Source organism: Bos indicus x Bos taurus, chromosome 1 (assembly GCF_003369695.1).
Source record: "Bos indicus x Bos taurus breed Angus x Brahman F1 hybrid chromosome 1, Bos_hybrid_MaternalHap_v2.0, whole genome shotgun sequence".
NCBI classification, from domain to species: Eukaryota; Metazoa; Chordata; class Mammalia; order Artiodactyla; family Bovidae; genus Bos; species Bos indicus x Bos taurus.
Genome location: NC_040076.1, coordinates 86,049,173 through 86,074,524, shown reverse-complemented (window position 1 = coordinate 86,074,524; position 25,352 = coordinate 86,049,173). Strand labels below are relative to the sequence as shown.

General features: G+C 36.7%; 1 protein-coding gene across 1 annotated transcript in view; it reads right to left on the bottom strand.

Moving 5' to 3' along the window:
- CCDC39 (coiled-coil domain containing 39) overlaps positions 1-24,841 on the bottom strand; it is a 54,236-nt gene extending 29,395 nt beyond the window's left edge. Inside the window, exons 1-10 of the mRNA XM_027540321.1 lie at positions 24,527-24,841; positions 16,252-16,371; positions 14,468-14,614; positions 12,366-12,524; positions 11,419-11,511; positions 11,194-11,322; positions 8,456-8,647; positions 5,319-5,422; positions 4,866-4,998; positions 1,912-2,106 (exon numbers count right to left, since the gene is read on the bottom strand). Of these exons, the coding sequence (XP_027396122.1) occupies positions 1,912-2,106; positions 4,866-4,998; positions 5,319-5,422; positions 8,456-8,647; positions 11,194-11,322; positions 11,419-11,511; positions 12,366-12,524; positions 14,468-14,614; positions 16,252-16,371; positions 24,527-24,616 (1,362 nt within the window). The 5' untranslated portion in view covers positions 24,617-24,841. The remainder of the gene's footprint in view (positions 1-1,911; positions 2,107-4,865; positions 4,999-5,318; positions 5,423-8,455; positions 8,648-11,193; positions 11,323-11,418; positions 11,512-12,365; positions 12,525-14,467; positions 14,615-16,251; positions 16,372-24,526) is intronic.
- Positions 24,842-25,352: the final 511 nt, after the last annotated feature.

Here is a 25,352-nt window from a genome sequence, read left to right as displayed (position 1 = left end):
TAACAAGTGGTGCTGGGAAATCTGGTCAACCACTTGTAAAAGAATGAAACTGGACCACTTTCTAACACCATACACAAAAATAAACTCAAAATGGATTAAAGATCTAAACGTAAGACCAGAAACTATAAAACTCCTAGAGGAGAACATAGGCAAAACACTCTCCGACATACATCACAGCAGGATCCTCTATGACCCACCTCCCAGAATATTGGAAATAAAAGCAAAAATAAACAAATGGGACCTAATTAACCTTAAAAGCTTCTGCACATCAAAGGAAACTATTAGCAAGGTGAAAAGACAGCCTTCAGAATGGGAGAAAATAATAGCAAATGAAGCAACTGACAAACAACTAATCTCAAAAATATACAAGCAACTCCTACAGCTCAACTCCAGAAAAATAAACGACCCAATCAAAAAATGGGCCAAAGAACTAAATAGACATTTCTCCAAAAAAGACATACAGATGGCTAACAAACACATGAAAAGATGCTCAACATCACTCATTATCAGAGAAATGCAAATCAAAACCACTATGAGGTACCATTTCACACCAGTCAGAATGGCTGCGATCCAAAAGTCTACAAATAATAAATGCTGGAGAGGGTGTGGAGAAAAGGGAACCCTCTTACACTGTTGGTGGGAATGCAAACTAGTACAGCCACTATGGAGAACAGTGTGGAGATTCCTTAAAAAACTGGAAATAGAACTGCCTTATGATCCAGCAACCCCACTGCTGGGCATACACACTGAGAAAACCAGAAGGGAAAGAGACACGTGTACCCCAATGTTCATCGCAGCACTGTTTATAATAGCCAAGACATGGAAGCAACCTAGATGTCCATCAGCAGATGAATGGATAAGAAAGCTGTGGTACATATACACAATGGAGTATTACTCAGCCATTAAAAAGAATACATTTGAATCAGTTCTAATGAGGTGGATGAAACTGGAGCCTATTATACAGAGTGAAGTAAGCCAGAAGGAAAAACATAAATACAGTATACTAACGCATATATATGGAATTTAGAAAGATGGTAACAATAACCCGGTGTACGAGACAGCAAAAGAGACACTGATGTATAGACCAGTCTTATGGACTCTGTGGGAGAGGGAGAGGGTGGGAAGATTTGGGAGAATGGCAATGAAACATGTAAAATATCATGTAGGAAACGAGTTGCCAGTCCAGGTTCAATGCATGATGCTGGATGCTTGGGGCTGGTGCACTGGGACGGCCCAGAGGGATGGTATGGGGAGGGAGGAGGGAGGAGGGTTCGGGATGGGGAACACATGTATACCTGTGGCGGATTCATTTTGATGTTTGGCAAAACTAATACAATTATGTAAAGTTTAAAAATAAAATAAAATTAGAGAAGAAAAAATAAATAAATAAATCTTTGTATCAGAAAAAAAAAAAAAAAGAGGCACAGATTGTTAGCCATGAAAGGCTCAGACACGATGAAATTTTAAACAATATTTTGAAAATTATACTTCAGCATCTGTAATTCTGAGAAATTAAGAATATATAAGAGGCAAAAATTAAGATGTAGAGATGGAGGACATTAAACAATTAACATGGGACAGAATACGATAAAGAGAACCAAAAAGGAAAACTTTAAAAATACTTTTAACCTATTGGTCCAGGGACAGGGGTGGAGAGGCTGATGTATGCATAACATACAGTTTTGCATGGGTTTTAGGAATTCTTTTTGTTGTTTTTTTTGGCTGCACCATGCAGCATGTAGGATCTTAGTTCCCTGGCCAGAGATGGAACCCACACCCCCTGCAGTCTGTAGCATCTGTCTATGCCAACCTCAAGAGTTCATAGAAATCTTTTTCTTAGGACACTGCGGTATCTTGACCATCACAATTATGACAAATCAGTATGAAGACATTCATAAGAGTAACATCTACCTGAGCGTACATAATTTCTTGCTGCTGCAAGGTTTCAAAGTCCAGTTTATGTAACTGATGGTTGAGGTGCTTTAGAGAAGAACGGGTTCCTTCAATTTCAGATACGAGAGCTTTTTCTTTCATTGTTTCAGTCTGTAATTCCTGAACTTTCTTAAATAACACATCTTTCACTATGTTCAACTGAACTTCTACTTCCTGATAATAAGAATAACAATGATTAATGTAATATAATACCTTTAAATGTTTTACTGAATGAATATTATAATTTAGGGGCTCATCAATGAACCCTTATTTTAGCCCTAGAGAGTATAAAGCCCTTCTTACAATTTCAACACATTCCCAACATTGCCTGTAGTCTACTCTCATCCACTATTCCTGTATCATATACCTTGATATGTCATTTACCCTGTGTCACCTTAGCCTTAGAACTTGACCATTTTTCACTGGTTTCTTTAGAATATAAAATACATTGAAGACATACAGCTTATAAGTTCCCAAAGTTTACTAAAGTCTTGAAAATGTTAAGGGAAGAACTCTCCCACCTTCTTTTCAGCACTATTCAGTGGTGAGCAGATAAATGCTTAACCACCAGGTTTGTAATAGATGGGAGGTTAGGAGGAAGAGGCTGATTTCCATAATTATTTATATTCCCACTAAGGCCAATTTCAAGCTACTCACATGATTCCTCTAAATTCAAAGCTGGGAAGAGATAGGCAGTTGCAGATCATTATGCAGTATATCTACTATACAGATATAAGAGTCGGACACAACTTGGTGATTAAACAACACCACTATACAGATATGATAGATGTTAGTAATTTTAAGTAACCTTAAAAGCATGCTGCTGCTGCTGAGTCGCTTCAGTCGTGTCCGACTCTGTGCAACCCCATAGATGGCAGACCAACAGGCTCCCCCGTCCCTGGGATTCTCCAGGCAAGAACACTGGAGTAGGTTGCCATTTCCTTCTCCAATGCGTGAAAGTGAAAATTGAAAGTGAAGTCACTCAGTCCTGTCCGACTCTTAGCAACCCCATGGACTGAAGCCTACCAGGCTCCTCTGTCCATGGGATTTTCCAGGCAAGACTACTGGAGTGGGGTGCCACTGCCTTCTCCAACCTTAAAAGCATAGACAACAGTAAAGTGTAGAAAACTAATTTAGAAGTGACATGTGCTGAGTACTTTTTACTTTGTTTTTAATATAATTTATTTAATTGTGAGTCTATATAATTTGATTTTTAATAGTAGCTACATTTAGCAGCTGACTTATAAAATTCCAGAAAATTTAACTATCAGCTTTTGTGAGCTGGTAAGCACTGGCACCAACACACTACTGGCACTATTCCTTACTCACATTTTGCCTGCAGCTGACTTCCCTACCTATGCAGCCCACTAGGAAACAGAAACCAGTACCCCAGTTTCACTTCTCCCGTCTCAAGAGGCAGGTCTGTCTTGACCTCAAAGTGTCACATTAATGTATTCTAGGCTTCAAATAGATCTCACCTGCCAAGATCTATTGAAAGCTCTCATTTTAGAATGTTGAAATAATTTCCCTCTGTCCTCTTATACACAGGTAAGCATATTTCTCTTTGGTCTCCAATGAACCTCAATATGTAACAAAAGAAGTCTGTGATTGGCACATGTGAATTTTCACAAATGAAGAAACCTAATAATCTGATATACAAGCTTATAAAATACATTGCTTTTCATATAATAGAAAATTTTCACTGGGTTCAGGACCTTCTCAATGACTGCCTGGCTGAGTTTTAAAGTCAGTGCTTGGTGGTAAATAAGTCAGCAAAACATATAGGGCTGAGATTTTTCCCAAACAAAAAAACAAAACCCCAAGAATACAGCCCTGCTCACACATGCGGCCAACCTTACTATTTATTAATTCAGCTAATTTCTTTTTAAATATCACTAGTTTTTAATTCTTTCTTCAGAAGGTTTATTTCATATAAAATTCACAGTCTTTAAGATTTCTAATAAGCTCCAATACTGTCCCATTTCATGTACTAACAGAAAATCATGCTTTCTGAGGGGAAACAGTCATAACATTTTTTTAAATAATGTTGTATGATTTGGACTCAAATACCACTCAAATCAAGATTGTTGCATGACGTTGTTACTCAGGATTTTAAACATACAACAGCACACTAAGGAAGCTGGATTCTATCCGAATATAAATGAAACCATACTTGAAACAGGCCTCTGCAAATGGGAGATTCTACAAGCACCTTGAGCTGCCCTTCCTTTTCCCCCATTAGACAAAAAAGAATAAAAGCAAGAAGTAGTGCCTACACAGTGCCTATGGTGATAGGTCACACAAATCATTTGGAGTTTTCAAAGAGGAAATGGCAAACTAGCCTATTCCAGTTCCTCAAAAATTGGTTTTAATGCTACCAGAGTGCCGAACAGATTTCGGTAGAAAGGGGGTGCCAGTGAAGTTAGTAAGGTGTTAGCATTTAGAAGCCCATTTACCAATAATGGTACCAAGCTGGGAGAGGTTAAAGAGACAGCAGATGCTGATGAAATATGTGTAATGAATGCAGACCACTGGGAGGGAATTGGATCACAAGCAAAAAATGATAGGCAGGTAGAAATCAGTTGTAAAACAAGGGCATTTTTCAAGATACATTTGCAATTTAAGAAAATACATATGGATAGCAAACAGGGACAAGGACACAGTAGGCATTGGGAGGACATGGAATCTCAGAGGATCTACCTTTCAGAGATGACATCAAAGTTAAATGCTGGAAGTGAAGCAAATGGAGAATTAAGAGCTTAAAATAAAAAGAGGTTCAACAACTCAACAATCTAATTACAAATGTGATTACCTCAGAAATCACAGCTTTATTAAAAGCAGGACGAGCTCCTGCTCATCTGATCTCAAGAGTCTAATTTATTCACTATTACTAAATTTGCTGTAATTTTTTTAAAACTGAAACTAAATTTTACCTTCACACCTCTTTCTTCCTCCCTTAGCATGTCTTCCAAGTTGGTAGCTTTCTCCTCTACAGACATAGTTTTCTCAGTTATCTCCTTTAATTTTTTTCTTACAATCTGATTATGATTTTTAATTTTGCCTAACCTATAGAGAATTATGAGGAAAAAGCAGAAAACATGTCTAAAAGATATTTAATGCAAACAAACAAAAAACAGTTTATCCTAAGATTTCTTCATATAACGTGAAGCTTCTTTTGCCATAAACCTTTTAATACCAGCATATATTTAGTAGGTCATACAAATATTGCTCCTAAGGCTTTGTATTGAAAAACTCAGGAAAAATTGTTTAGGTTTAATAACTTAGTAGCTATAATTTTATAGTTATTGAACCAAAAAACCAATATTCAATAATTTTTCTAGAAATATTAAAAAACTACAAACATTCTTAGATATCTTTTTTCTTACCTTGCTGTTTCTTCATTAATGTCCATCTTTACTTTGGAAATATTTTTCCTCAGAGCTTCTAAATCACTGGAACTTCTATTCACAGTGGCTTTTAAAGAATCCAGCTATTTATTAGTTAACAGACAGAAATTATATATTTACTCTATATCTTATAATTCCATTTCTGAGAATTTTTATTCTGAACACATTCGTTTCTAACCTACATAACAGTGACAAACATAATAACCATGTTTCTGTAACATATTTAACAATTTTTCTTTTTGATCTGATAATAAATTTCAAATGACTTATAAGATACTGACAAATTATAGAGATCTACATATATGAGTTAAAAGCACATAGAACAAAAGCTTCACAACATTGCATTTGGCAATGATTTCTTGGATATGACACCAAAGGCACAGACAATCAAAGAAAAATAGACAAGTTTGACTTCATTAAACTAAAAATTTTTGTACAGCAAAAGTAATATCAACAGAACAAAAAAGCAACACAAAGAATGAGGGGGAAGTAACTACAAATTATATATCTGATAAGGGACTAATATCCAGGATATATAGGGAACTTCTAAAATTCAACAACAACAACAAACAAGCCTGACTCAAAAATGGTCAAAGACCCTGAATAGATATTTCTGCAGAGAAGAGATACAAAAGGTATATAAGCACATGAAAAAATGCTCAACATCATCAATCATTAGGTAAACAAAAATCAAAACTACACTGAAATACCATTTCACAACCATTAATACAGCTACCATCAAAAAAATCTCAAAATGAAAAGTGTGGATGAGGATGTGGAGAAATTGGAACCCTTGTGCACTGTTAGTGAAAATATCAAATAGTACTACCACTGTGTGGTAATTCTTCCAAAAATTAAAAATGTAATTATTGTTTGATCCAGCAATTCTGAGATAATTCTACACCCATGCTCACAGCAGCATTATTCATTATAGCCAAAACAGGAATGCAATCCAAGGTCATTGACAGGGGAATTGATAAGCAAAATATAGTATATACACACAATGGAATACTATTCAGCCTTAAAAAAACAAAATTTTGACATATGCTGTAACATGGATGACCCTTGAGGACATTATGCTAAGAAAAATAAGTGACATAGGCCAGCCAGGAAAAGACAAGTATTTTATGACTCCATTTATATGAGATACTTAGAGTAGCTAAAATTATAGAGACAGAATGTAGAATGGTGGTTTCCAGGGGCTGGGAGGACAGGGAAATGGGAAATTATTATTCAATGGGTACAGTTTCTGCTTTACAAGGAAAGAGTTATGAAGATGGTTGATAGTGATGGTTGTACAACATTAGCAATGTATTTAACACTAAACTGTCCATCTGAAGACAGTTAAGATGGTAAATTGTGTATGTATTTCACCACAATAAAAAAATTTTGAGAAAAAATGAAGTACTTTTACATGTTACAGCTTATAAGAACCTTGAAAACATTATGTAAGTAAAAAAAACCCTGACACAAAATGCATCATGTTGTATGATGTCCAAAATAGGTAAATCCACAGAGACAAAGTAGATCAGGAGTTGCCAGGGCCAGGGTGGGAGGAGGACAGGGACAGAAGGAAAGCCATTGCTAACGGGTATGAGATTTCCCTTTGAAAGACCAAAATACTCTAAGATTAGATAGTGATAATGGTTTCACAATTCTATAAAATACTAAAAATTATTGAATTGTATGCTTTAAGAGGGTGTATTTGATATGTGAATTCTATCTCAATAAATAAATTATAAATAAATGAATACCTGCATTTTTTTCTCCAACTGGTTTAAGCTTTAAAATTTTGGAGAATGAGCTATTAGCAGTGACATTTAATTTATGTAAGAAATTCACTTTTTTGCTTTTGCAAGATCTTACTTATTCTCTTCAGATAGAAAAAACTTTCCTTCTTTATCAGAAATATAAAGTATAACAACTTATAAAATGAAATGCTCTGCAATGTTTCAATTTCCCACTCAAATATCAGTAACTTCAGCTAATATGGCCTCAAGGCACAAATTTCATAAAGATCCCTTTATTGCTAACTATGGGAATTGCTAACTCTACCCATGGAATAATCTAGTTGACATGTATGCTCAAAAGAAGAAAAGACCAAAGCAGAAGATTTTATTCTGTTTAAAGACATTATACCACTACATTGTCCCACTACTACACTGAAATGTTTTCCCTTAACAAGGTAAAACACTGAACTTCAACAGTAGTTTCCGCTAGAATTTGAGTGGTAAAACCACCATATTCATGTGTCTCTGGAAAGACACTTCAAAATTTCACCAATGTCAATAATTCATCTTCACATTTATCCATTTTCCTTTATCTTATGATTTCCAGCCTAGACCTTTCAGAAGTCTTTTGCCTTGAGTCAATAACAAAACACCACGTGTGATAGGCAAGTTGAGCACTGCACAACACCAGGGGAACCCTTTATACCACCCATGATGTGAAGACAGCCCCCTGTTGCCTGTATCCAATCAAGGTTTCAATAGAAAGTGAAAGTGAAGTCACTTAGTTGTGTCCGATTCTTTGCAACCCCATGGACTGTAGCCTACCAGGCTCCTTGGTCCATGGGATTTTCCAGGCAAGAATACTGGAGTGGGTTGTTGCCATTTTCTTCTCCAGGGGATCTTTCTGACCCAGGGATCGAACCCGTGTCTCCCTCATTGTAGGCAGACGCTTTACCATCTGAGCCACCAGGGAAGCCCTGCTGCTGCTGCTGCTAAGTCGCTTCAGTCATGTCCGACTCTGTGCGACCCCAGAGACGGCAGCCCACCAGGCCCCCCTGTCCCTGGGATTCTCCAGGCAAGAACGCTGGAGTGGGTTGCCATTTCCTTCTCCAATGTATGAAAGTGAAAAGTGAAAGTGAAGTCTCTCAGTCGTGTCTGAGACCTAGACTCCTAGAGACCCCATGGACTGCAGCCCACCAGGCTCCTCCATCCATGGGATTTTCCAGGCAAGAGTACTGGAGTGTATCCTAAAAGTTCAAGTTTCACAACAAGAAGGGATGTAACAAAAAGAACTAGAAGACAGGTCCTTAACAAAGGAAAGCCTTTATGCTTATCTGTATAGTTAGTTGTTATAAACACACAAACCAGTCCTTTTAATTGACATACCTCATCCTTCAGCTGAATTCTATTAGCTTCATGACGTTGATATTCCGTTCTACATTTTAAAACTTTACGATCAGCAACAGAAATTTTTTTTTCATACTCTGTGTTATTCCCAATCTCATTTTCCAAAAACTTGATTTTTTCCTTAACCAGATTTTCTTTTTCTCTTATTTCCTGCTTTATCCTTGCTAATGCCTAGAATTTGAAATACATGTTAAATACACGTGTAATTAAAACTAAAAGGAATTCCGTTTTTATAGTACTTATTTTACCAAAATTTAAGGACAGACTAATTTAAATGAATGAAATAAAATATTAGTACGCCACTAGTATCTATAAGCTCATATTTTTAAAGAACCCTATATTTTATTTCATCCATCTTGTACTTTGCTAAAGGGATAAGAAAAATGTCAGTCTTTTATCAAGAAAAGGTGACATCTAAAAAATAAAACAGTATTGAATAGTTTTCACATTTCAATGTAGTTTTCCAAGACCAGTGTAACAAGACCAGTTTTTTTTTTTTTCATTTTTTGAGAATATTATTTTTGTTGTTTGTTTCAATAGGAATATCTTCATCACTCAGGCTTCCTGCTGGTCATGGAGATACAAAATAACTAGAATATGCAAAGTAATAACTGTGGTGTGGACAATGTACCATGGGAGCAAAAAGATGATGAAATCTACCCAAGAGAAATCATTAAAAGCATTACCTAAGAGGCTTCATTTGAGTCAGGCCTAAAAAGATAAGTGGGGATGCATAAATACTCTCACATGGTTAAAGTATAGGGTGGGAGGGCAAGGATGGAATGGGGGGATGTTAAGAAAGAGTGGATACAGATGACAGAGATGAAGGGTGGAAGGCAGAGGTTAGGGCCAAAGGGTGAAGAATTCAACTTTTCAATTGCCACGTTAAGGCGAGTCAAGTTTTAAGCAATATGGAATAAAGATCTTAGAGTTGGGGAATAAAAAGATCATATGTGGTTTTTCAGGTGATTCTGATGACAGTATGTCAGATGAGTTGGAGAGAGAAGGAAAATTTACCCTAAGATATATTTCTTTCAAGTTTTCTGAAACAGAGTCTCACCAAACAACTAATCTCAGGAGACTGGGTCAGGGGAGGCTATATTTCTGAAGTTGGCAAGTTTTAGAAATGGTACATGTAATATTGTACCTATTAGCATATTAAATCAATATACATCCAAAATTCACTGCATTTTAAAACACATTATAGATTTGTTTACTCTAGTATTCCCATCTATATAACAATTAATATTCTATAATTGTAACATTCTATATCTCTACAGTGTCCATTCAACCAAAGGATAGGTTAAAACTTCCTAAATTTGTATGTGTCAAATAATTATTCTAGAATTCCCTGCTTTATATTAATTTTTCTACCACTTACTCAGAAGCTTTAATTCCTACATTACAGGCATTAACAGGGCAATCTATTCACAGTTAAGTTTTCATGTAGGTGATACCACAGATCAAAAACACCACAAATCAAGAGCTAGTTGTTAAACATCTAGAGGCATCCCACTACCTATGGAACCACTTCTGAGCACTCTCCCTAGTCTTTTTCAATACATATAGCCAGGAGATGTCACCCTGTGAATAAGGAATCACTGAGGATGTAACCACAGAGCTGTAGGCTGTAGATTCCACCAAATCAGCAGGCTGAGTAACTTTAGCTACAGGGTTGTATGAGCATTCAGATTATGGATTTGCAGTCTTAGATCTTAGTCTTAGATGTGATCTACACAGAGGAAGCAGTCAGGACTTGATGTTTGAAACCAGTATAAAGCAAGAAAGAGAAACCAACATTAGTAGCAAGAAATAAGAGGAACTCAGAGTTAAGATTGGTTCTTCCAACTCCCCTCTAAGGAGGCATAAGCCATTTTGTTGATAAAATGATTACTCACAGAAATTTAAAATACAGAAATCACATTTTCATATAAGTTACACGTAACAAGTAAACCACATCCAGATATCAGAATTCCAAACTTCCAGTGACCTGAATTGCTTGCCAAATGCCTTTCCATGGAGTATACTCAGAATGGAAGTTCGCACATTTCTCATGTGCCTTCTTTCCTCCTCAATTCCTTCTCCCTCCCCAACTTCCCTAATCTTCCCATTTTCACTCACCACTATTTCACTCTTTAATGACTTCCCCAAAAAGTTCTCCTAAATTACCTCTGAAAGGAGCAAAAGATAACACTAGACGGGTGTTTAATCAGCATGGTGTTCCTCCCCTTCAGAGCTTTTACCCCATTCTGGATGGTAACTCAGTTTCAAAAGGGACAATTTATTGCAGTCAGGGTTTCTTTCCTGACTCTCCATCCTTCTTTCTTGGCTACCCATGAGGCTCATTTCCCTACACCTTTTGATTCACACAGAAACAGCACACATGTTAAATCCAAGGCATCGTGGACAACCATGTACATATGAGTCAAGGCATTGGCTTTGCTGCAATAAAGTTGTCTGTCGATTTTCTCTTGTTTCACATTTCAGAGATATTAGAATCCAGTCTTTGGCATTATATACCATAAGTAAATAACCTTCATAAAATCACATTTCCAAATAGATATAGAACCAGCTTTAGAAAACATTTACCAAAACTATTAGATCATGCTACAAAAGTGACTTTCAAACAATAGTGTGATTTAATTTGAAATGAATGAGTTAAATACAAAAAGAGATAAATACAGCTGAAAGTTGCAAGAACCAAACAACCACTTTACCACGGCACAGTTATCGATGTCTTTATCTCTCTTCTGCATCTGTTCTATTGTGCTTTCCCACTGTAGAATGAGTTTTTGCCTTTCATTATGAATCTTTCGAAAATCTTGGGCAGCTTTATCCAATTCTAACTGTAAAATGAAGACCAAAAATTATTTCTGTGAATTTAAGTGCTTTTGTGAACATCATTTTGACAATTAAAAAATAAAAATCTTTACTAAACCAACCTGTACACTTAGAGTCTCTGCAAATTCATTGTCAAGTACCTTTCTTCTCTGATTACATTCCACAGTCAGTCTTTCTAATTGCAGGGTCAGGGCCTACAATGTAGTTACATACAAAAATATTCATAATTATCATTTTACTAACATAAAAGCTGTTAGACAGCATATCTCACATTAATATTATATTATATATATGCAAAGAGTCAGACACAACTGAGCGACTGAACTGAACTGAACTGAACTGATACATATACATATTATATGACACATATTCATTTGACATCTAAAATAACTCAAAATAATATATATATATTCTTTATCTTCTAACTTCAATGGAAACCCAATTGTTTCTAAAAAGACTTTTAATACTTTTTAAAATGAGTTAGAAAAAAAGATTAAACAATAAATTTTCATTTAAGGTTATTTTAACTAATGCATGCGGTTTTAACCTGTTAGAAAACAGAATGTTTCATGATACTAATATATCACCAGATTTAATTACAAGTAGATTTTTAAGTAGTGGTTATAATAATAATTATATTATTTAATATATTATAATATATTAAATAATCAATAGCACTGTAGTCTCAAATCAGCAAAAATTATCTGTAATATTCAAACTACTACACAAAATAAGTTAAAATATTAACACATAGTTCTAGTACAAAACTTTATTTTCTGAAATGCATTTGAGAAACCTTCTCAATCAGGATTCTTAACCTGGAGTCCAAAGATCCTTAAATGGTCAAAGGGCTTTAGAGGAGCTATAAAACTTGCATCAGGATTGTGTGAGTATTGGAGTACATTCATTTTTCTAGAGAGAGGATAATTGGCTTTATTAGACCCAAAATGTTTAAGCACTGCTTTAAAATTATAAGTGCAATTTAAATTACAGGTTGCTTTACTATAGATTTAGAGAAAATCTAACACTACAATGTATAACATCTCACCCTAATTTTATTATCATCTTGCTGAGCATACTTCTGAAGAGTGAGAGCATCACTATCTTTATGAGCTGATTCTTCCAGCCAGGCCTCCAATGCTTGCTGGTCCCAGTTCATCTGACATTTCAAACCATCCAATTTTTGAGTAGTTTTAAATATGGAATTCTAATTTCCAAAGAGAGGGAACAGGGAGAAATAACAAAACATTATTTACTATACAAACTAAAATAAAACATAACATTACATATTTAAAAGGAAGAAAGAAATCTTGTCTCTGTCCCCAGTCTCCAGATGTATACAATATATCATATTTAATTATATAACTATCATACTGGTATTTCAATTCTTTAGTTCCAAAATAGAGGGAAGTGATTATCAAATTGAGAACAATAGTTGAGTTAAAGTTTACTTAAAAAGACATTAGCGTATTTCCCGTAGAGCAATCCCATTAGTCACTCTACCAAAACTACCCAAGCAGATATGAAATTATAATAAAAATAATGTGCCTCATATGCTAATTCAAGCCCAAGACAAGTTCTCTTCAGCCCCATTTCCAATCAGATTGCTGTCTCTAAAAGATCTAGTATATAGAAATTTTGGAAGCACATTTAATTAAAATGAATATAGTAATTAAGGAGATAAAATATTTTTCAATGTATTTAACAAATTTAGATTCATAAAAGAAAACAGATCAATATACAAACAAATACAAATTAACATGATAAAATAAGTATGTATGTGTATATATAGGATTTCCTGGTGGCTCAGATGGTAAAGAATATGCCTGCAATGCAGGAGACCCAGATGTATATACATATATATATATATATACCCATATATATGTATATATTTGTGTATATACTTATTGTATGTATATATATTTATGTATAATATTATATTTATTATATATGTATCAGATCAGATCAGTCGCTCAGTCGTGTCTGACTCTTTGCAACCCCATGAATCGCAACACGCCAGGCCTCCCTGTCCATCACCAACTCCCAGAGTTCACTCAGACTCATGTCCATCAAGTCAGTGATGCCATCCAGCCATCTCATCCTCTGTCGTCCCCTTCTCCTCCTGCCCCCAATCCCTCCCAGCATCAGAGTCTTTTCCAATGAGTCAACTCTTTGCATGAGGTGGCCAAAATACTGGAGTTTCAGCTTTAGCATCATTCCTTCCAAAGAAATCCCAGGGCTGATCTCCTTCAGAATGGACTGGTTGGATCTCCTTGCAGTCCAAGGGACTCTCAAGAGTCTTCTCCAACACCACAGTTCAAAAGCATCAATTCTTTGGCACTCAGCCTTCTTCACAGTCCAACTCTCACATCCATACATGACCACAGGAAAAACCATAGCCTTGACTAGATGAACCTTTGTTGGCAAAGTAATGTCTCTGCTTTTGAATATGCTATCTAGGTTGGTCATAACTTTCCTTCCAAGGAGTAAGCGTCTTTTAATTTCATGGCTGCAGTCACCATCTGCAGTGATTTTGGAACCCAGAAAAATAAAGTCTGACACTGTTTCCACTGTTTCCCCATCTATTTCCCATGAAGTGATGGGACCGGATAAGAATATACATATATTTCCATATATACAAATACATTTCCATAAGTATATGCATAAGTAAAGAGAAGAATTGAATTTGGAAAGCACTCCCAATCAAGTAACTAAAAGCTAAGGAAAAGAGAAAAACAGATTATAGTACTTTAATATTAGAGTCACAGGTTGATAATATGAAAGGTAAAAATTCTGACTGAAAAATGAAATTCAAAATTATAAGTGACTTTTTAAATGTAGATTTTTAAAATGTAACACTTATAAATAAATTATGCCTAGTATGGTGTAATAGGCAGACAGCAGGGTACCTCACATATTGTAAGGTTCAATGACTATTTGGTAAGCGAACACTGAGAAAATAAATGTAATATTCTATCACTGTTGATTTAAATCACAGCTCCATGTGACTTTCATTGTCCAAAAAACAACATAAGTAAATGTCAGGAAACTAAATGTCTTTCCCACACAGAAAAAAAAAAAAATCAACGTTTATTTGCTGAAGGAAGAAGGAGCAATTGCACAAAATTTTAGTAACAGTTCAACACATACTTCCTTATCATTCTTTTTTTCCCGTATTGAAGTTATCTCATTTTCCAGTCGTTGAATTTCATCCTTCACTCGTCCCAGTTCTCTTTCAGCAATCATCTTAAAATGTTCTTCACTTTCAATCTCATGATCCCTGGCTTTGCAAAGAGACTACAGAATAACATACAAAAGAGAAAGACTTTTTACATTTTAAAATTATAATATAACTCTAAAACTAGACAAAAAAAATAACAAAGTTCCCACGAAATGCTTAGATGACCTATTATTAATTCCACTCTCTGAAACTTGCACATTAGATTTTGTGATTCAGTGTAGGCAGTGCTGCTTACTAGTTGTGAGAAAGATAGTTCATGGAATGTGCTAGGAAAAAATGTTGTCAGCAGTTTTATTTTGATCTAGGGAAACTGTTGAAAACCAAAGTTTATATACTGAGACTTTAAAAGATATAATTCATTTATTTAAAAATAAGAAATTAATATTAAAATACTTAGGAAATGGTATGCTTATAAGAACTGACCACATATCCAATTAAGAGAAATACTTTTAAAATAATTATGTAAACAGTGATGATTGTAAACATGCCTTAGAGTATGTTAACATACAATGATGCCTTTGTGTTGTTTTACTTAATAAAATTGTATTTGTTGCCTACTGATCTTTTAGGACTTCAAAATTATCACCAGTGGTATTGTTTTTACATTATTAAGGCTGTTAGTGTTGAAGGAAGTTTATTGTCTTTCATCTCTATTAGCCTACTTGAAGTTTGACTATAATGAAATACACCTTAAGACTCTGCTTCTCAAATCCCCAACTCAGTGGTTTAATAACTTGAGGAAAAGATGTTATCCTAAACTGTTTATTAATTACTAAATCACATCAGGATTCCAAAATCTTGGGATTGTTTTTAAAAGTTCAATAAATTTATAGCTTTCTAATAAGACTTGTAAAAACTCATGAAATAGTTACTTATCTATATTAATTATAAATTGGTATTAGAAACATGACTTGTTCAGTTTTAAGAATTACATATTTCTTCATAGAAACACAGATGTACTTAAAAAAAAAAGTTTGAACGAGAAGCTAGTAAAGTCTCCAATGCTGATTTACAGAACTTTTGGATTTTCTGGGCATCATCAGGGAAAGAGAGTCTTCACATGAATAGACTGTCCATAAAACAGATGCTTACTTAATTAATTACTCTAAGTTTTAATTTTTATTGTTTGTACTAATATTTCTAAAATGCATTGTACTGTCCCTAGTCACCTGAGCTTCCTGAACATAAATTAACTTTTCTATTATCTCAGGATTGTTATTGTAAAATTCAGTCCTTAAACTATGCTAAAATATTGTGGTGTCCTTAGGACTACTGAAGTGTGTTGACAGTTTGCCTCCTCTCAAAATCACTCCAGGAAGTTGTGCTGAAGAATTTTAAAGTAGACAGAAACTCTATTATAATGTTTTATTAATCTGTTTCTACTTAGGCCATCACTTCTCTGCACTGCTGTCACTGCACCCTTCTCACATAATCAGCTGCCTAATATTATATCAGAGTGTCTGAATGATGGTATCTCCTGATGAATTAATTGTTCCTTGAATTTGGTGGCAGTAGAGTTCCTAAAAATCTTTTTTTCTACCTACTTTCAGGTTTAAGCTTTTGTTCATAATCATTTAGTTATGTGAAACTTTCTTATTATATCTCTAAAATCAAATCACAGATGTAAATGCAATGTGAAATGTTCCATGACTACACATGATACACTCAATGTGAATTTCAATCAGTATTGTACCTGGGTAAACAAGAACTCTTGCTTAACATTTTTGAAGTGAGAAGTCATAGCATTAATTCGATCTTCATAGTCACGGAGCTGATCTTGCATGCTTGACCTTTCATCTTGCAGCTTTGATAACTGTAAATAATAAATGCTATGATCAACCAAAGTCCTACTAAGTTTTTACCATATTAAAAATATAAAATCAAAAGAAAATAAAATTTTCATTTACTTTGCTTCTTTCAATATCCATTTGAATTTCTAAAATCTACTGATCTTTTAAATGTTATAAAATACTGTTGTGATTTAGAGATAACTGTGGGAAAATTAGCACCATAATATGTAAACCGTGAACTTCCAGATGTTCCAGCTGGTTTTAGAAAAGGCAGAGGAAACAGAGATCAAATTGCCAACATCCAGTGGATCATCGAAAAAGCAAGAGAGTTCCAGAAAAACATCTATTTCTGCTTTATTGACTATGCCAAAGCCTTTGACTGTGTGGATCACAATAAACTGTGGAAAATTCTGAAAGAGATGGGAATACCAGACCACCTGACCTGCCTCTTGAGAAACCTATATGCAGGTCAGGAAGCAACAGTTAGAACTAGACATGGAACAACAGACTGGTTCCAAATAGGAAAAGGAGTATGTCAAGGCTATATATTGTCACCTGCTTATTTAACTTCTATGCAGAGTACATCATGAGAAATGCTGGGCTGGAAGAAGCACAAGTTGGAATCAAGATTGCTGGGAGAAATATCAATAACCTCAGATATGCAGATGACATGACCCTTATGGCAGAAAGTGAAGAGGAGAGTGAAAAAGTTGGCTTAAAGCTCAACATTCAGAAAACTAAGATCATGGCATCTGGTCCCATCACTTCATGGGAAATAGATGGGGAAACAGTGGAAACAGTGGCAGACTTTATTTTTTGGAGCTCCAAAATCACTGCAGATGGTGATTGCAGCCATGATATTAAAAGACACTTACTCCTTGGAAGGAAAGTTATGACCAACGTAGATAGCATATTCAAAAGCAGAGACATTACTTTGCCAACAAAGGTCCGTCTAGTCAAGGCTATGGTTTTTCCAGTGGTCATGTATGGATGTTAGAGTTGGACTGTGAAGAAAGCTGAGCGCCAAAGAATTGATGCTTTTGAACTGTGGTACTGGAGAAGACTCTTGAGAGTCCCTTGGACTGCAAGGAGATCCAACCAGTCCATTCTGAAGGAGATCAGCCCTGGGTGTTCATTGGAAGGAATGATGCTAAAGCTGAAACTCCAATACTTTGGCCACCTCATGTGAAGAGTTGACTCATTGGAAAAGACTCTGATGCTGGGAGGGATTGGGGGCAGGAGGAGAAGGGGACGACAGAGGATGAGATGGCTGGATGGCATCACCGACTCGATGGACATGAATTTGAGTAAACTCTGGTTGTTGGTGATGGACAGGGAGGCCTGGCTGCTGTGATTCATGGGGTCACAAAGAGTTGGACACGACTGAGATACAGAACTGAACTGAAGAGGAAGAAAGACCAGAACTCACTCTATCTTAGCCATGTGAGAACACAGCCAGAAGGCAGCCATCTACAGGCCAGAAAGAGGGCTCTCGCCCAATATATTCACCTAATATGGCACCCTGATATTGACTTCTAGCCCTCAAAATTTTGAGAAATAAATGTCTGTTTTTTATTGAGTCTATGTTGTTTCAGTATAGCAACCCAAGCTAAGACACTGATTTAAATATAAAGGAATTTAAAACTACAAGTTTTCTCTAAGATTTTTGCTGTTTTTCATTCCATGGACAGAGGAGCCTGGTGGGCTACAGTCCATGAGGTCCAAAGAGCTGGACATGAATGAGAACACATGGATGTGGGTACAAAATAGTTTCCTTTTACTGTTTTCTAAAAGGTGATTTTTTTCACTTTCAATTTCTCTTTAATATAAAGCTATCCAGATGCTGAGGGGCAGGGAAGCCTGGCGTGCTACAATCCAAGGGGGGACAAAGAGTTGGACATGACTGGGTGACTGAACAACAACAACAATTCAGAATACATTTCTGAGAAACTTGCCTAAGCATTTAAGACGTCTATCTTAGTCAGCTCAGACTGCCATAACAAAAAATCATAGACTGGGTGGCTAAAACAATGGAAGTTTATTTCTCACGATTATGGAGGCTAGGAGGTCCAAGATCAAAGCACCAGTCAATTTGGTTTCACTGAAATTTTTCTTCCTGACTTGCAAATGACTGCCTTCTCACTGTGCCCTCACATGACAGAAAGAGCCCTGGTCTCTCTTTCTCTTCTTACAAGAGCACTAATCCCAGTGCAATCCCCTCTCCCCTATATCTTGTTGTCATTGTTCAGTGGCTCAGTTATGTCCAACTCTTTGCAACCCCATGGACTGCAGCATGTCAGGCTTCCCTGTCCTTCACGATCTCCCAGAGTTTGCTCAAACTCAAATCCATTGAGTTGATGATGCCATCCAACCATCTCAACCTCTGTTGTCCCCTTCTCCTCCTGCCCTCAATCTTTCCCAGTATCAGGGCATCGGGGTCTTTTCCAATGAATTGGCTCTTTGCATCCGGTGACCAAAGTATTGGAGCCCTCCCCGCCCATCTAGAACTCCCAAAGGCCCTACCTCTAAAGACCACGGTCTCTCTTACTCTTCTGATTGTTCAGTCATCCAGTCATGTCCATCTATTTGCAACCCCATGAACTGCAGCACACCAGGCTTCCCTGTCCCTCATCATCTCTCGGAGTTTGCCCAAACTCATATTCATTGTATCAGTGATGCCATCCTGGCATTTCACGCTCTGATACCCTCTTCTCCTTCTGCCCTCAATCTTTCCCAGCAACAGGGACTTTTCCTATGAATTGTCCATTCACATGAGATGACCAAAATACTGGAGCTTCAGCTTCAGCAACAGTCCTTCCAGTGAATATTCAGGGTTGATCTCCCTTAAGATTGACTGGTTTGATCTCCTTGCAGTCCAAGGGACGTATAAGAGTTTTCTCCAGTACCACAGTTTGAAGGTATCAATTCTTTGGCATTCTGCCTTCTTTATAGTTCAGTTTTCACAACCGTATGTGACCACTGGAAAGACCATAGCCTAGACTATACAGACCTTTGTCGGCAGAGTAATGTCTGTTTTTCAACACACCGTCTAGGTTTGTCACTGCTTTCCTGCCAAAAAGCAAACGTCTTCTGATTTCATGGCTGCAGTCACTGTCTGCAGTGATTTTGGAGCCCAAAAAGAGGAAATCTATCACTACTTCCACATTTTCCCCCTCTATTTGCCACGCAGTAATGGGGCCAGATGCCATGATCTTAGTTTTTTTAATATTTAGTCTTAAGCCAGCTTATCACTCTCCTCCTTCACCCTCATCAAGAGGCTCTTTAGTTCCTCTTTGCTTTCTGCCATCAGCACATATCTGAGGTTGTTGAGGTCCTGCTTATCTTGATTTCAGTTTATAATTCACCCAGCCCAGCATTTCTCATGATACGCTCAGCGTATAGGTTAAATAAACAGGTGACAGCAGACAGCCCTGTCGTACTTCTTTCTCAATCTTGAACCAATCAGTTGTTCCATACAGGGTGCTAACTGTTGCTTCTTGACCCACATACAGGTTCCTAAAGAGGTAGGTAAGATGGTCTGGTATTCCCATCTCTCTAAGAGCTTTCCACAGTTTGTCATGATCCATACAGTCAAAGGCTTTAGCATGGTCGATGAAATAGAGTTAGATGTTTTTCTGAAATTCCCTTGCTTTCTCTATAATCCAGCAAATGTTGGCAATTTGATTTCTAGTTCCTCTTCCTTTTCTAAACCCAACTTGGACATCTGGAAGTTCTTGGTTTGCATAATGCTGAAGCCCAGCCTGTAAGATTTTAAGCATGACCTTACTAGCATGGGAGATGAGTGCAATCGTCCGATGGTTAGCAGATTCTTTGATACTACCCTTCTGGTGATTGGCATGAGGATCAACCTTTTCCAGATCTCCTTCCTCTTTTTATAAGAACACTAATCCCAGTCCCCACCCCATCTAGACCACATCCAAACCTAATTGCCTCCCAAAGACCCCACCTCTAAAGACTATCACATTGGGAGTTAGGGCTTCAGCATATGAATTACTGAGAGAGGAACACAAACATTCAGTCCGTAATAATGGAGAGTAATCCTTTAAACTGTTTATTATTAATTCTGTTGGCTTATGATCAGAAAATGTGACTTATAAAATTTTTATCATTAATTTTTAATTGTTGTAAATACTTATAGCATAAAATTTACCATTTTAAACATTTTTCAGTGTATATTAAGTACAATGGCATTACGTATATCCACACATTGTACAACCATCACTACCATCCATTTCCAAAAACTTTTCATCCTTCCAAACTGAAATTCTGTATCCATTAAATACTAATCCCACATCTTTTTTACCTCCAGCCCCTGGAAATCACCATTCTAATTTATGTCTATGAATTTGACTATCTAGGTTACCTCATATAGGTGGAATCATACCTTTGGTAATCATATCTTACCAAACCATATCACGTATTTGTCCTTATGTGTCCAGCTTATTTCACTTAGCATACTGTATTTAAGGTTAATCGTTCATTTTTAGGTTTTTGCTCTGGTCTAGTAACATAATGTACCTTTGTAAATGTTTTATGAACATATTATACTTAAAGGATATATGTTCTCTTTGTTTTTACTTTTGTTGTGTTATTCATATATTGTATATCTTTATTTTTGTCTATTGTGTGTGTGTGTGTGTGTGTGTGTGTGTGCGCGCGCGCACGCTCAGTCACTCAGTCATGTCCCACTCTTTGTGACCACACAGACTGTAGCACACCAGGTTCCTTTGTCCACGGAATTTTTCCAGCAAGAATACTGGAACATGTTTTTATTTTCTACTCCGGAGATCTTCCCAACCCAGGGATCAAATCTGGGTTTCTTGTGTCTCCTGCACTGGCAGGCAGATTCTTTACCGCTGCGCCACCTGGAAGTCCAGATATTGAAGTACCTCACTGCATATTTTTGTCAAGGTCTACTAGCATTTATAATAGCTTTTACTATTATGTATTTGGCTGTTGTGTTGTTTGGTACTTTATCACTTTTCTTTGTCAATTATGACTTTTATCATTGCATAATTAACCCAAAACAAAAGAATCTGCTTTTCAAATTAAAGCATAATGATTAATTCTCCACAACTTGATAATTCCTTCCCCATAGAGCTCCCAAACAACATTTTACTGCCACTTTCTTAAATATAAAAGGATATGCAAGGATCACCAACTACTTATTGAAAACTTACATAATGTATGGGACATCAGGATAAAAAGATTCCAAAGAAAACAGATAATTCAGGACAAAAAAGACAAGAACTAAAGACACACACATACATACACACTTAGATTGTAATTGATAATATACTCCTAAAACAAGACCATGTGACACAAAAAAGCAACAAGCACATAACCTGAAAATTAAAAATATGATGATATAGTTGCCAAAATTAAAACTGCTATGTAAAGATGAAACAAAACTCTAAAAGCTTCCAGAAAATGAAAAAGTAAACTACAAAGAAATGGAAATGAATTTAAAAAAATAATACCTGAAAATCATTTTAATGTACGATTATTCACCATCAACACTGCTTGAAAGACAATAGGGCAAAATTCTTGATAAATTCTGTGGAAATTTTATTTTTAATCTAGGATTTTCTATCCAGCCAAATTACCATCAAATGTGAAGATAAATAAAAATATTTTCAGATTCAGAGTGTTTACCTCACATAGACACTTCTTAGGGAGACACAAGAAAGTAGTTCATCAAAATAAGGGAATGACTCAAGAACAAATGAAGATATATGATGTAGGAAATAGACCATCAACCAAGTAAAGGAATAAAGTGAATTCACAAGTTAACAGCTGGGAAATAGGCTTTTGGAAAAACAGTCCACTTTGGGAAACACAGGATTCCAGGAGGAAGTAGTAAGGCAGAGAGAGAGTATCCTGATGATCCGATCCTATGATTTAAGGAATATAAAGTTAAAGCAGGCAGTGCAAGGAACCAGACAGGCAAAGCACAGACTGTGGGCCCTTTTTGAAACAATCACACATGAACAGTATCCAACCAGTCAAAAGATGAATCAAAAGTGAAAACTTCAAAATAAGATAAACTTAGTAAAGTAGCTGTATCAAAGACCATTAAATCATATTAAATATAAAATTAAGACTAAACACTTGTAGTAAATTAAGAGCATTGAATACAATGCAAATAAAATAAACCTTGATATATAAAAATAATAAAACCACTATTTTTAATGGAGAAAAGAAGGTAGCAGAAAGGGTAGGAGGGCTAATCTCTTCATTTCAAAGATGCAAAATGAAAGATCAGGGAGTCAACTCATACTGTCTACAAATGAAGCAAAGAAATTTTTAGAAACACTTAATTTAACCATTTCATTTTTTTAATTTAGTTTTTCTTAATGTTACAGAAATTTTTTTGCAACCACTATCTCTTATAACCAAGTAACACTCACTGATAGTCAACAATTTCTTTCATTTTCTCCTCTTAAACACAAGTAAAATTAAATTTCTATGCTAAAAATAGCACATAGGATCTTATTTTTATAATACTCCTGTCTTTTTTGTCTATATACCTGTAGATCATGATGTCTAGGATATTTGTTTAAGCCATGATAGTCACATCTATGGTCAACAGTGAGTATTCTGGGGAGAGAATATCTTGTATTTTTTATTTTATACCCTTTTCTTCTGTTTGAATATTTTAAACTTTCAAGAGTTGCTTTTTTAATATCAGAGTTTATTAGGTGACGTGATTGTGGTCCTCATTATTCTTTAATTGTTCTTTAATATTTTTAAAAATAGCTAATTCAAGTAATAAATATTTAAAATCCTGTAAGACATATTATGGCAATAATACCCAAAAAGAACATTTTAATGGAACTTAACCTATATTAATGTCCTTAGAGCAGTATAACAACCTTGTGAAATGATTATTTTACTTATCTCCAGTTTACATAAGAAGAAACTGACTCAATGCTGATATACAGGATCTGAACCCAGGACTGGATACTTATTAACATTATTATTCCTCAGTATTCAGTGCTAGATCTCTTATATTTCCTAATGTAGTTCTTCACTTAAAAAGCAAAATCTGAAACCATCTAGTTAGATATAAGTAAATAAGTAAGAATATTTTTAAAAATATATTTTCAAGAAGCAGAACGGAGGATTTTCATTTTCATTTCTCAGAGGAGATAAGACCTCGTCTTCCATTCTCTAAAGCAGTGTAAGCATCATAGGTTCTTCTTGGACTCTTTCACACAACACATTGCCATGTGATAGAACTTTAGACTGACTGCTCAAGGTCTTTAAAAGTTTCCTGATCTGGTTACAGTTTTTATTTTTAACAACTACCACGCTTTGGTTGCAAGCTGGTTAAAATACTCCTTTGTTGTTGTTTAGTCACCAAGTCCTGTCCAACTCTTTGCGACCCCCATGAACTACACCCACCAGGCTTCTCTGTCCACGGAAGGATTTCTCAGGCAAGAATACTGGAGTGGGTTGCTATTGCTTCTCCATGGGATCTTCTGGACCCAGGGATGGAACAGCCTCTCCTCCATTGGCAGGCGAATTCTTTACCGCTGAGCAACCAGGGAATCCCCCAAATACGCCCTTGTAACGTAAAATATTTTTATACCGTTCTGTGACAACTTAATCCTCACTTTGAAAAGCTGTAAACTGCACAATGTACATACTTACTAGAACATCCCTCTTGAAAACATCTCCTCGAATCACTTCAAATATCATAGGAAGAAACTCAAAAAGAAAAGTTAACCATACGTGTTTTGTTTGCAAACATCCGCAAATAACTGTTGCTACGCAAATCTCAGAAGTCACTTTGCAAACCGCGCTTAATTCTGAGGCAGGAAAAAGCCGGTGCTTTTTTCCTCTACTACTCAGGAGGTTGCAAATGAATGCAAGAAGTGGAAGAGAAGGGAGCAAAGATTCAAACTTTATAGTCGTGTATACCAATTATCATTTCAATGGATTGATTGATATCAACGCTTAGCAAGAACCGAAAAGGGCTAGCAGATGAGCAAAGAAAGAGATGGTACCGAAGAGGTAAACCGAGAAAAGATGGCATTAGGGAAGGAACGAGAGAAATAAAAGAGTTTGGGTATTTCTGCCAACCAGAAAAGTTCCCCCAAAGGCCCCCTCTCCCCTCGCCCGCCCACCTCGCCTTCTTCACCTGATCCTTACCTGCTCTTCCAGTGTCTTGTTCTCCTCGTTCGCCACCGGGATAGCGAACCCATCCTCCCAGCGCAGCTCCGCCAGGAATTCACTACTCATGATGACAAATAGATAGGGGACCTCAGAAAAAGTGCAGAAGAAAGAGCCACCTTCTCATTTCACCCGTGAGCGGCACCTGAGGCAACCCCAGGAAATCGCAAAGCTCCGGAGAAGTTGCTACCCGAGCTCTAGCAACCGTTTCGCGCCCTTAGTTACCAAACCGGAAGCGCTCACGTCCTGAGGCAAAACTTCCGGTCGAGAACACTGTCCCTGAATCCAGGGCAACTTTTTCTTCTTGAGCACCCAGGGAAGAGAATCAATTTACTCTTCCAGAGGTTCCTTCGGAGAAGGCAATGGCACCCCACTCCAGCACTCTTGCCTGGAAAATCCCATGGACGGAGGAGCCCGGTGGGCCGCAGTCCATGGGGTCGCTAAGAGTTGGACACGACTGAGCGACTTCACTTTCACTTTTCACTTTCATGCGTTGGAGAAGGAAATGGCAACCCACTCCAGTGTTTTTGCCTGGGGAATCCCATGGACAGGGGGAGCCTGTTGGGCTGCCGTCTATGGGGTCGCACAGAGTCGGACACGACTGAAGCGACTTAGCAGCAGCAGTAGCCGCAGAGTTTCCGTGGGGTTGCCAGGTGCCGGCATAACAGTCCTTCAACGTGCGGCTCGAGTCCCGGGGGCTGTAAACTCCGGCGCCTGCGGTCTCCCGGGGCCCGCAAGGCACGGATCCGCACTGCGCCAGGCGGCAGATGAAAGCTGAGGAAAAGAATGTTCAAGTGGCGTTTAA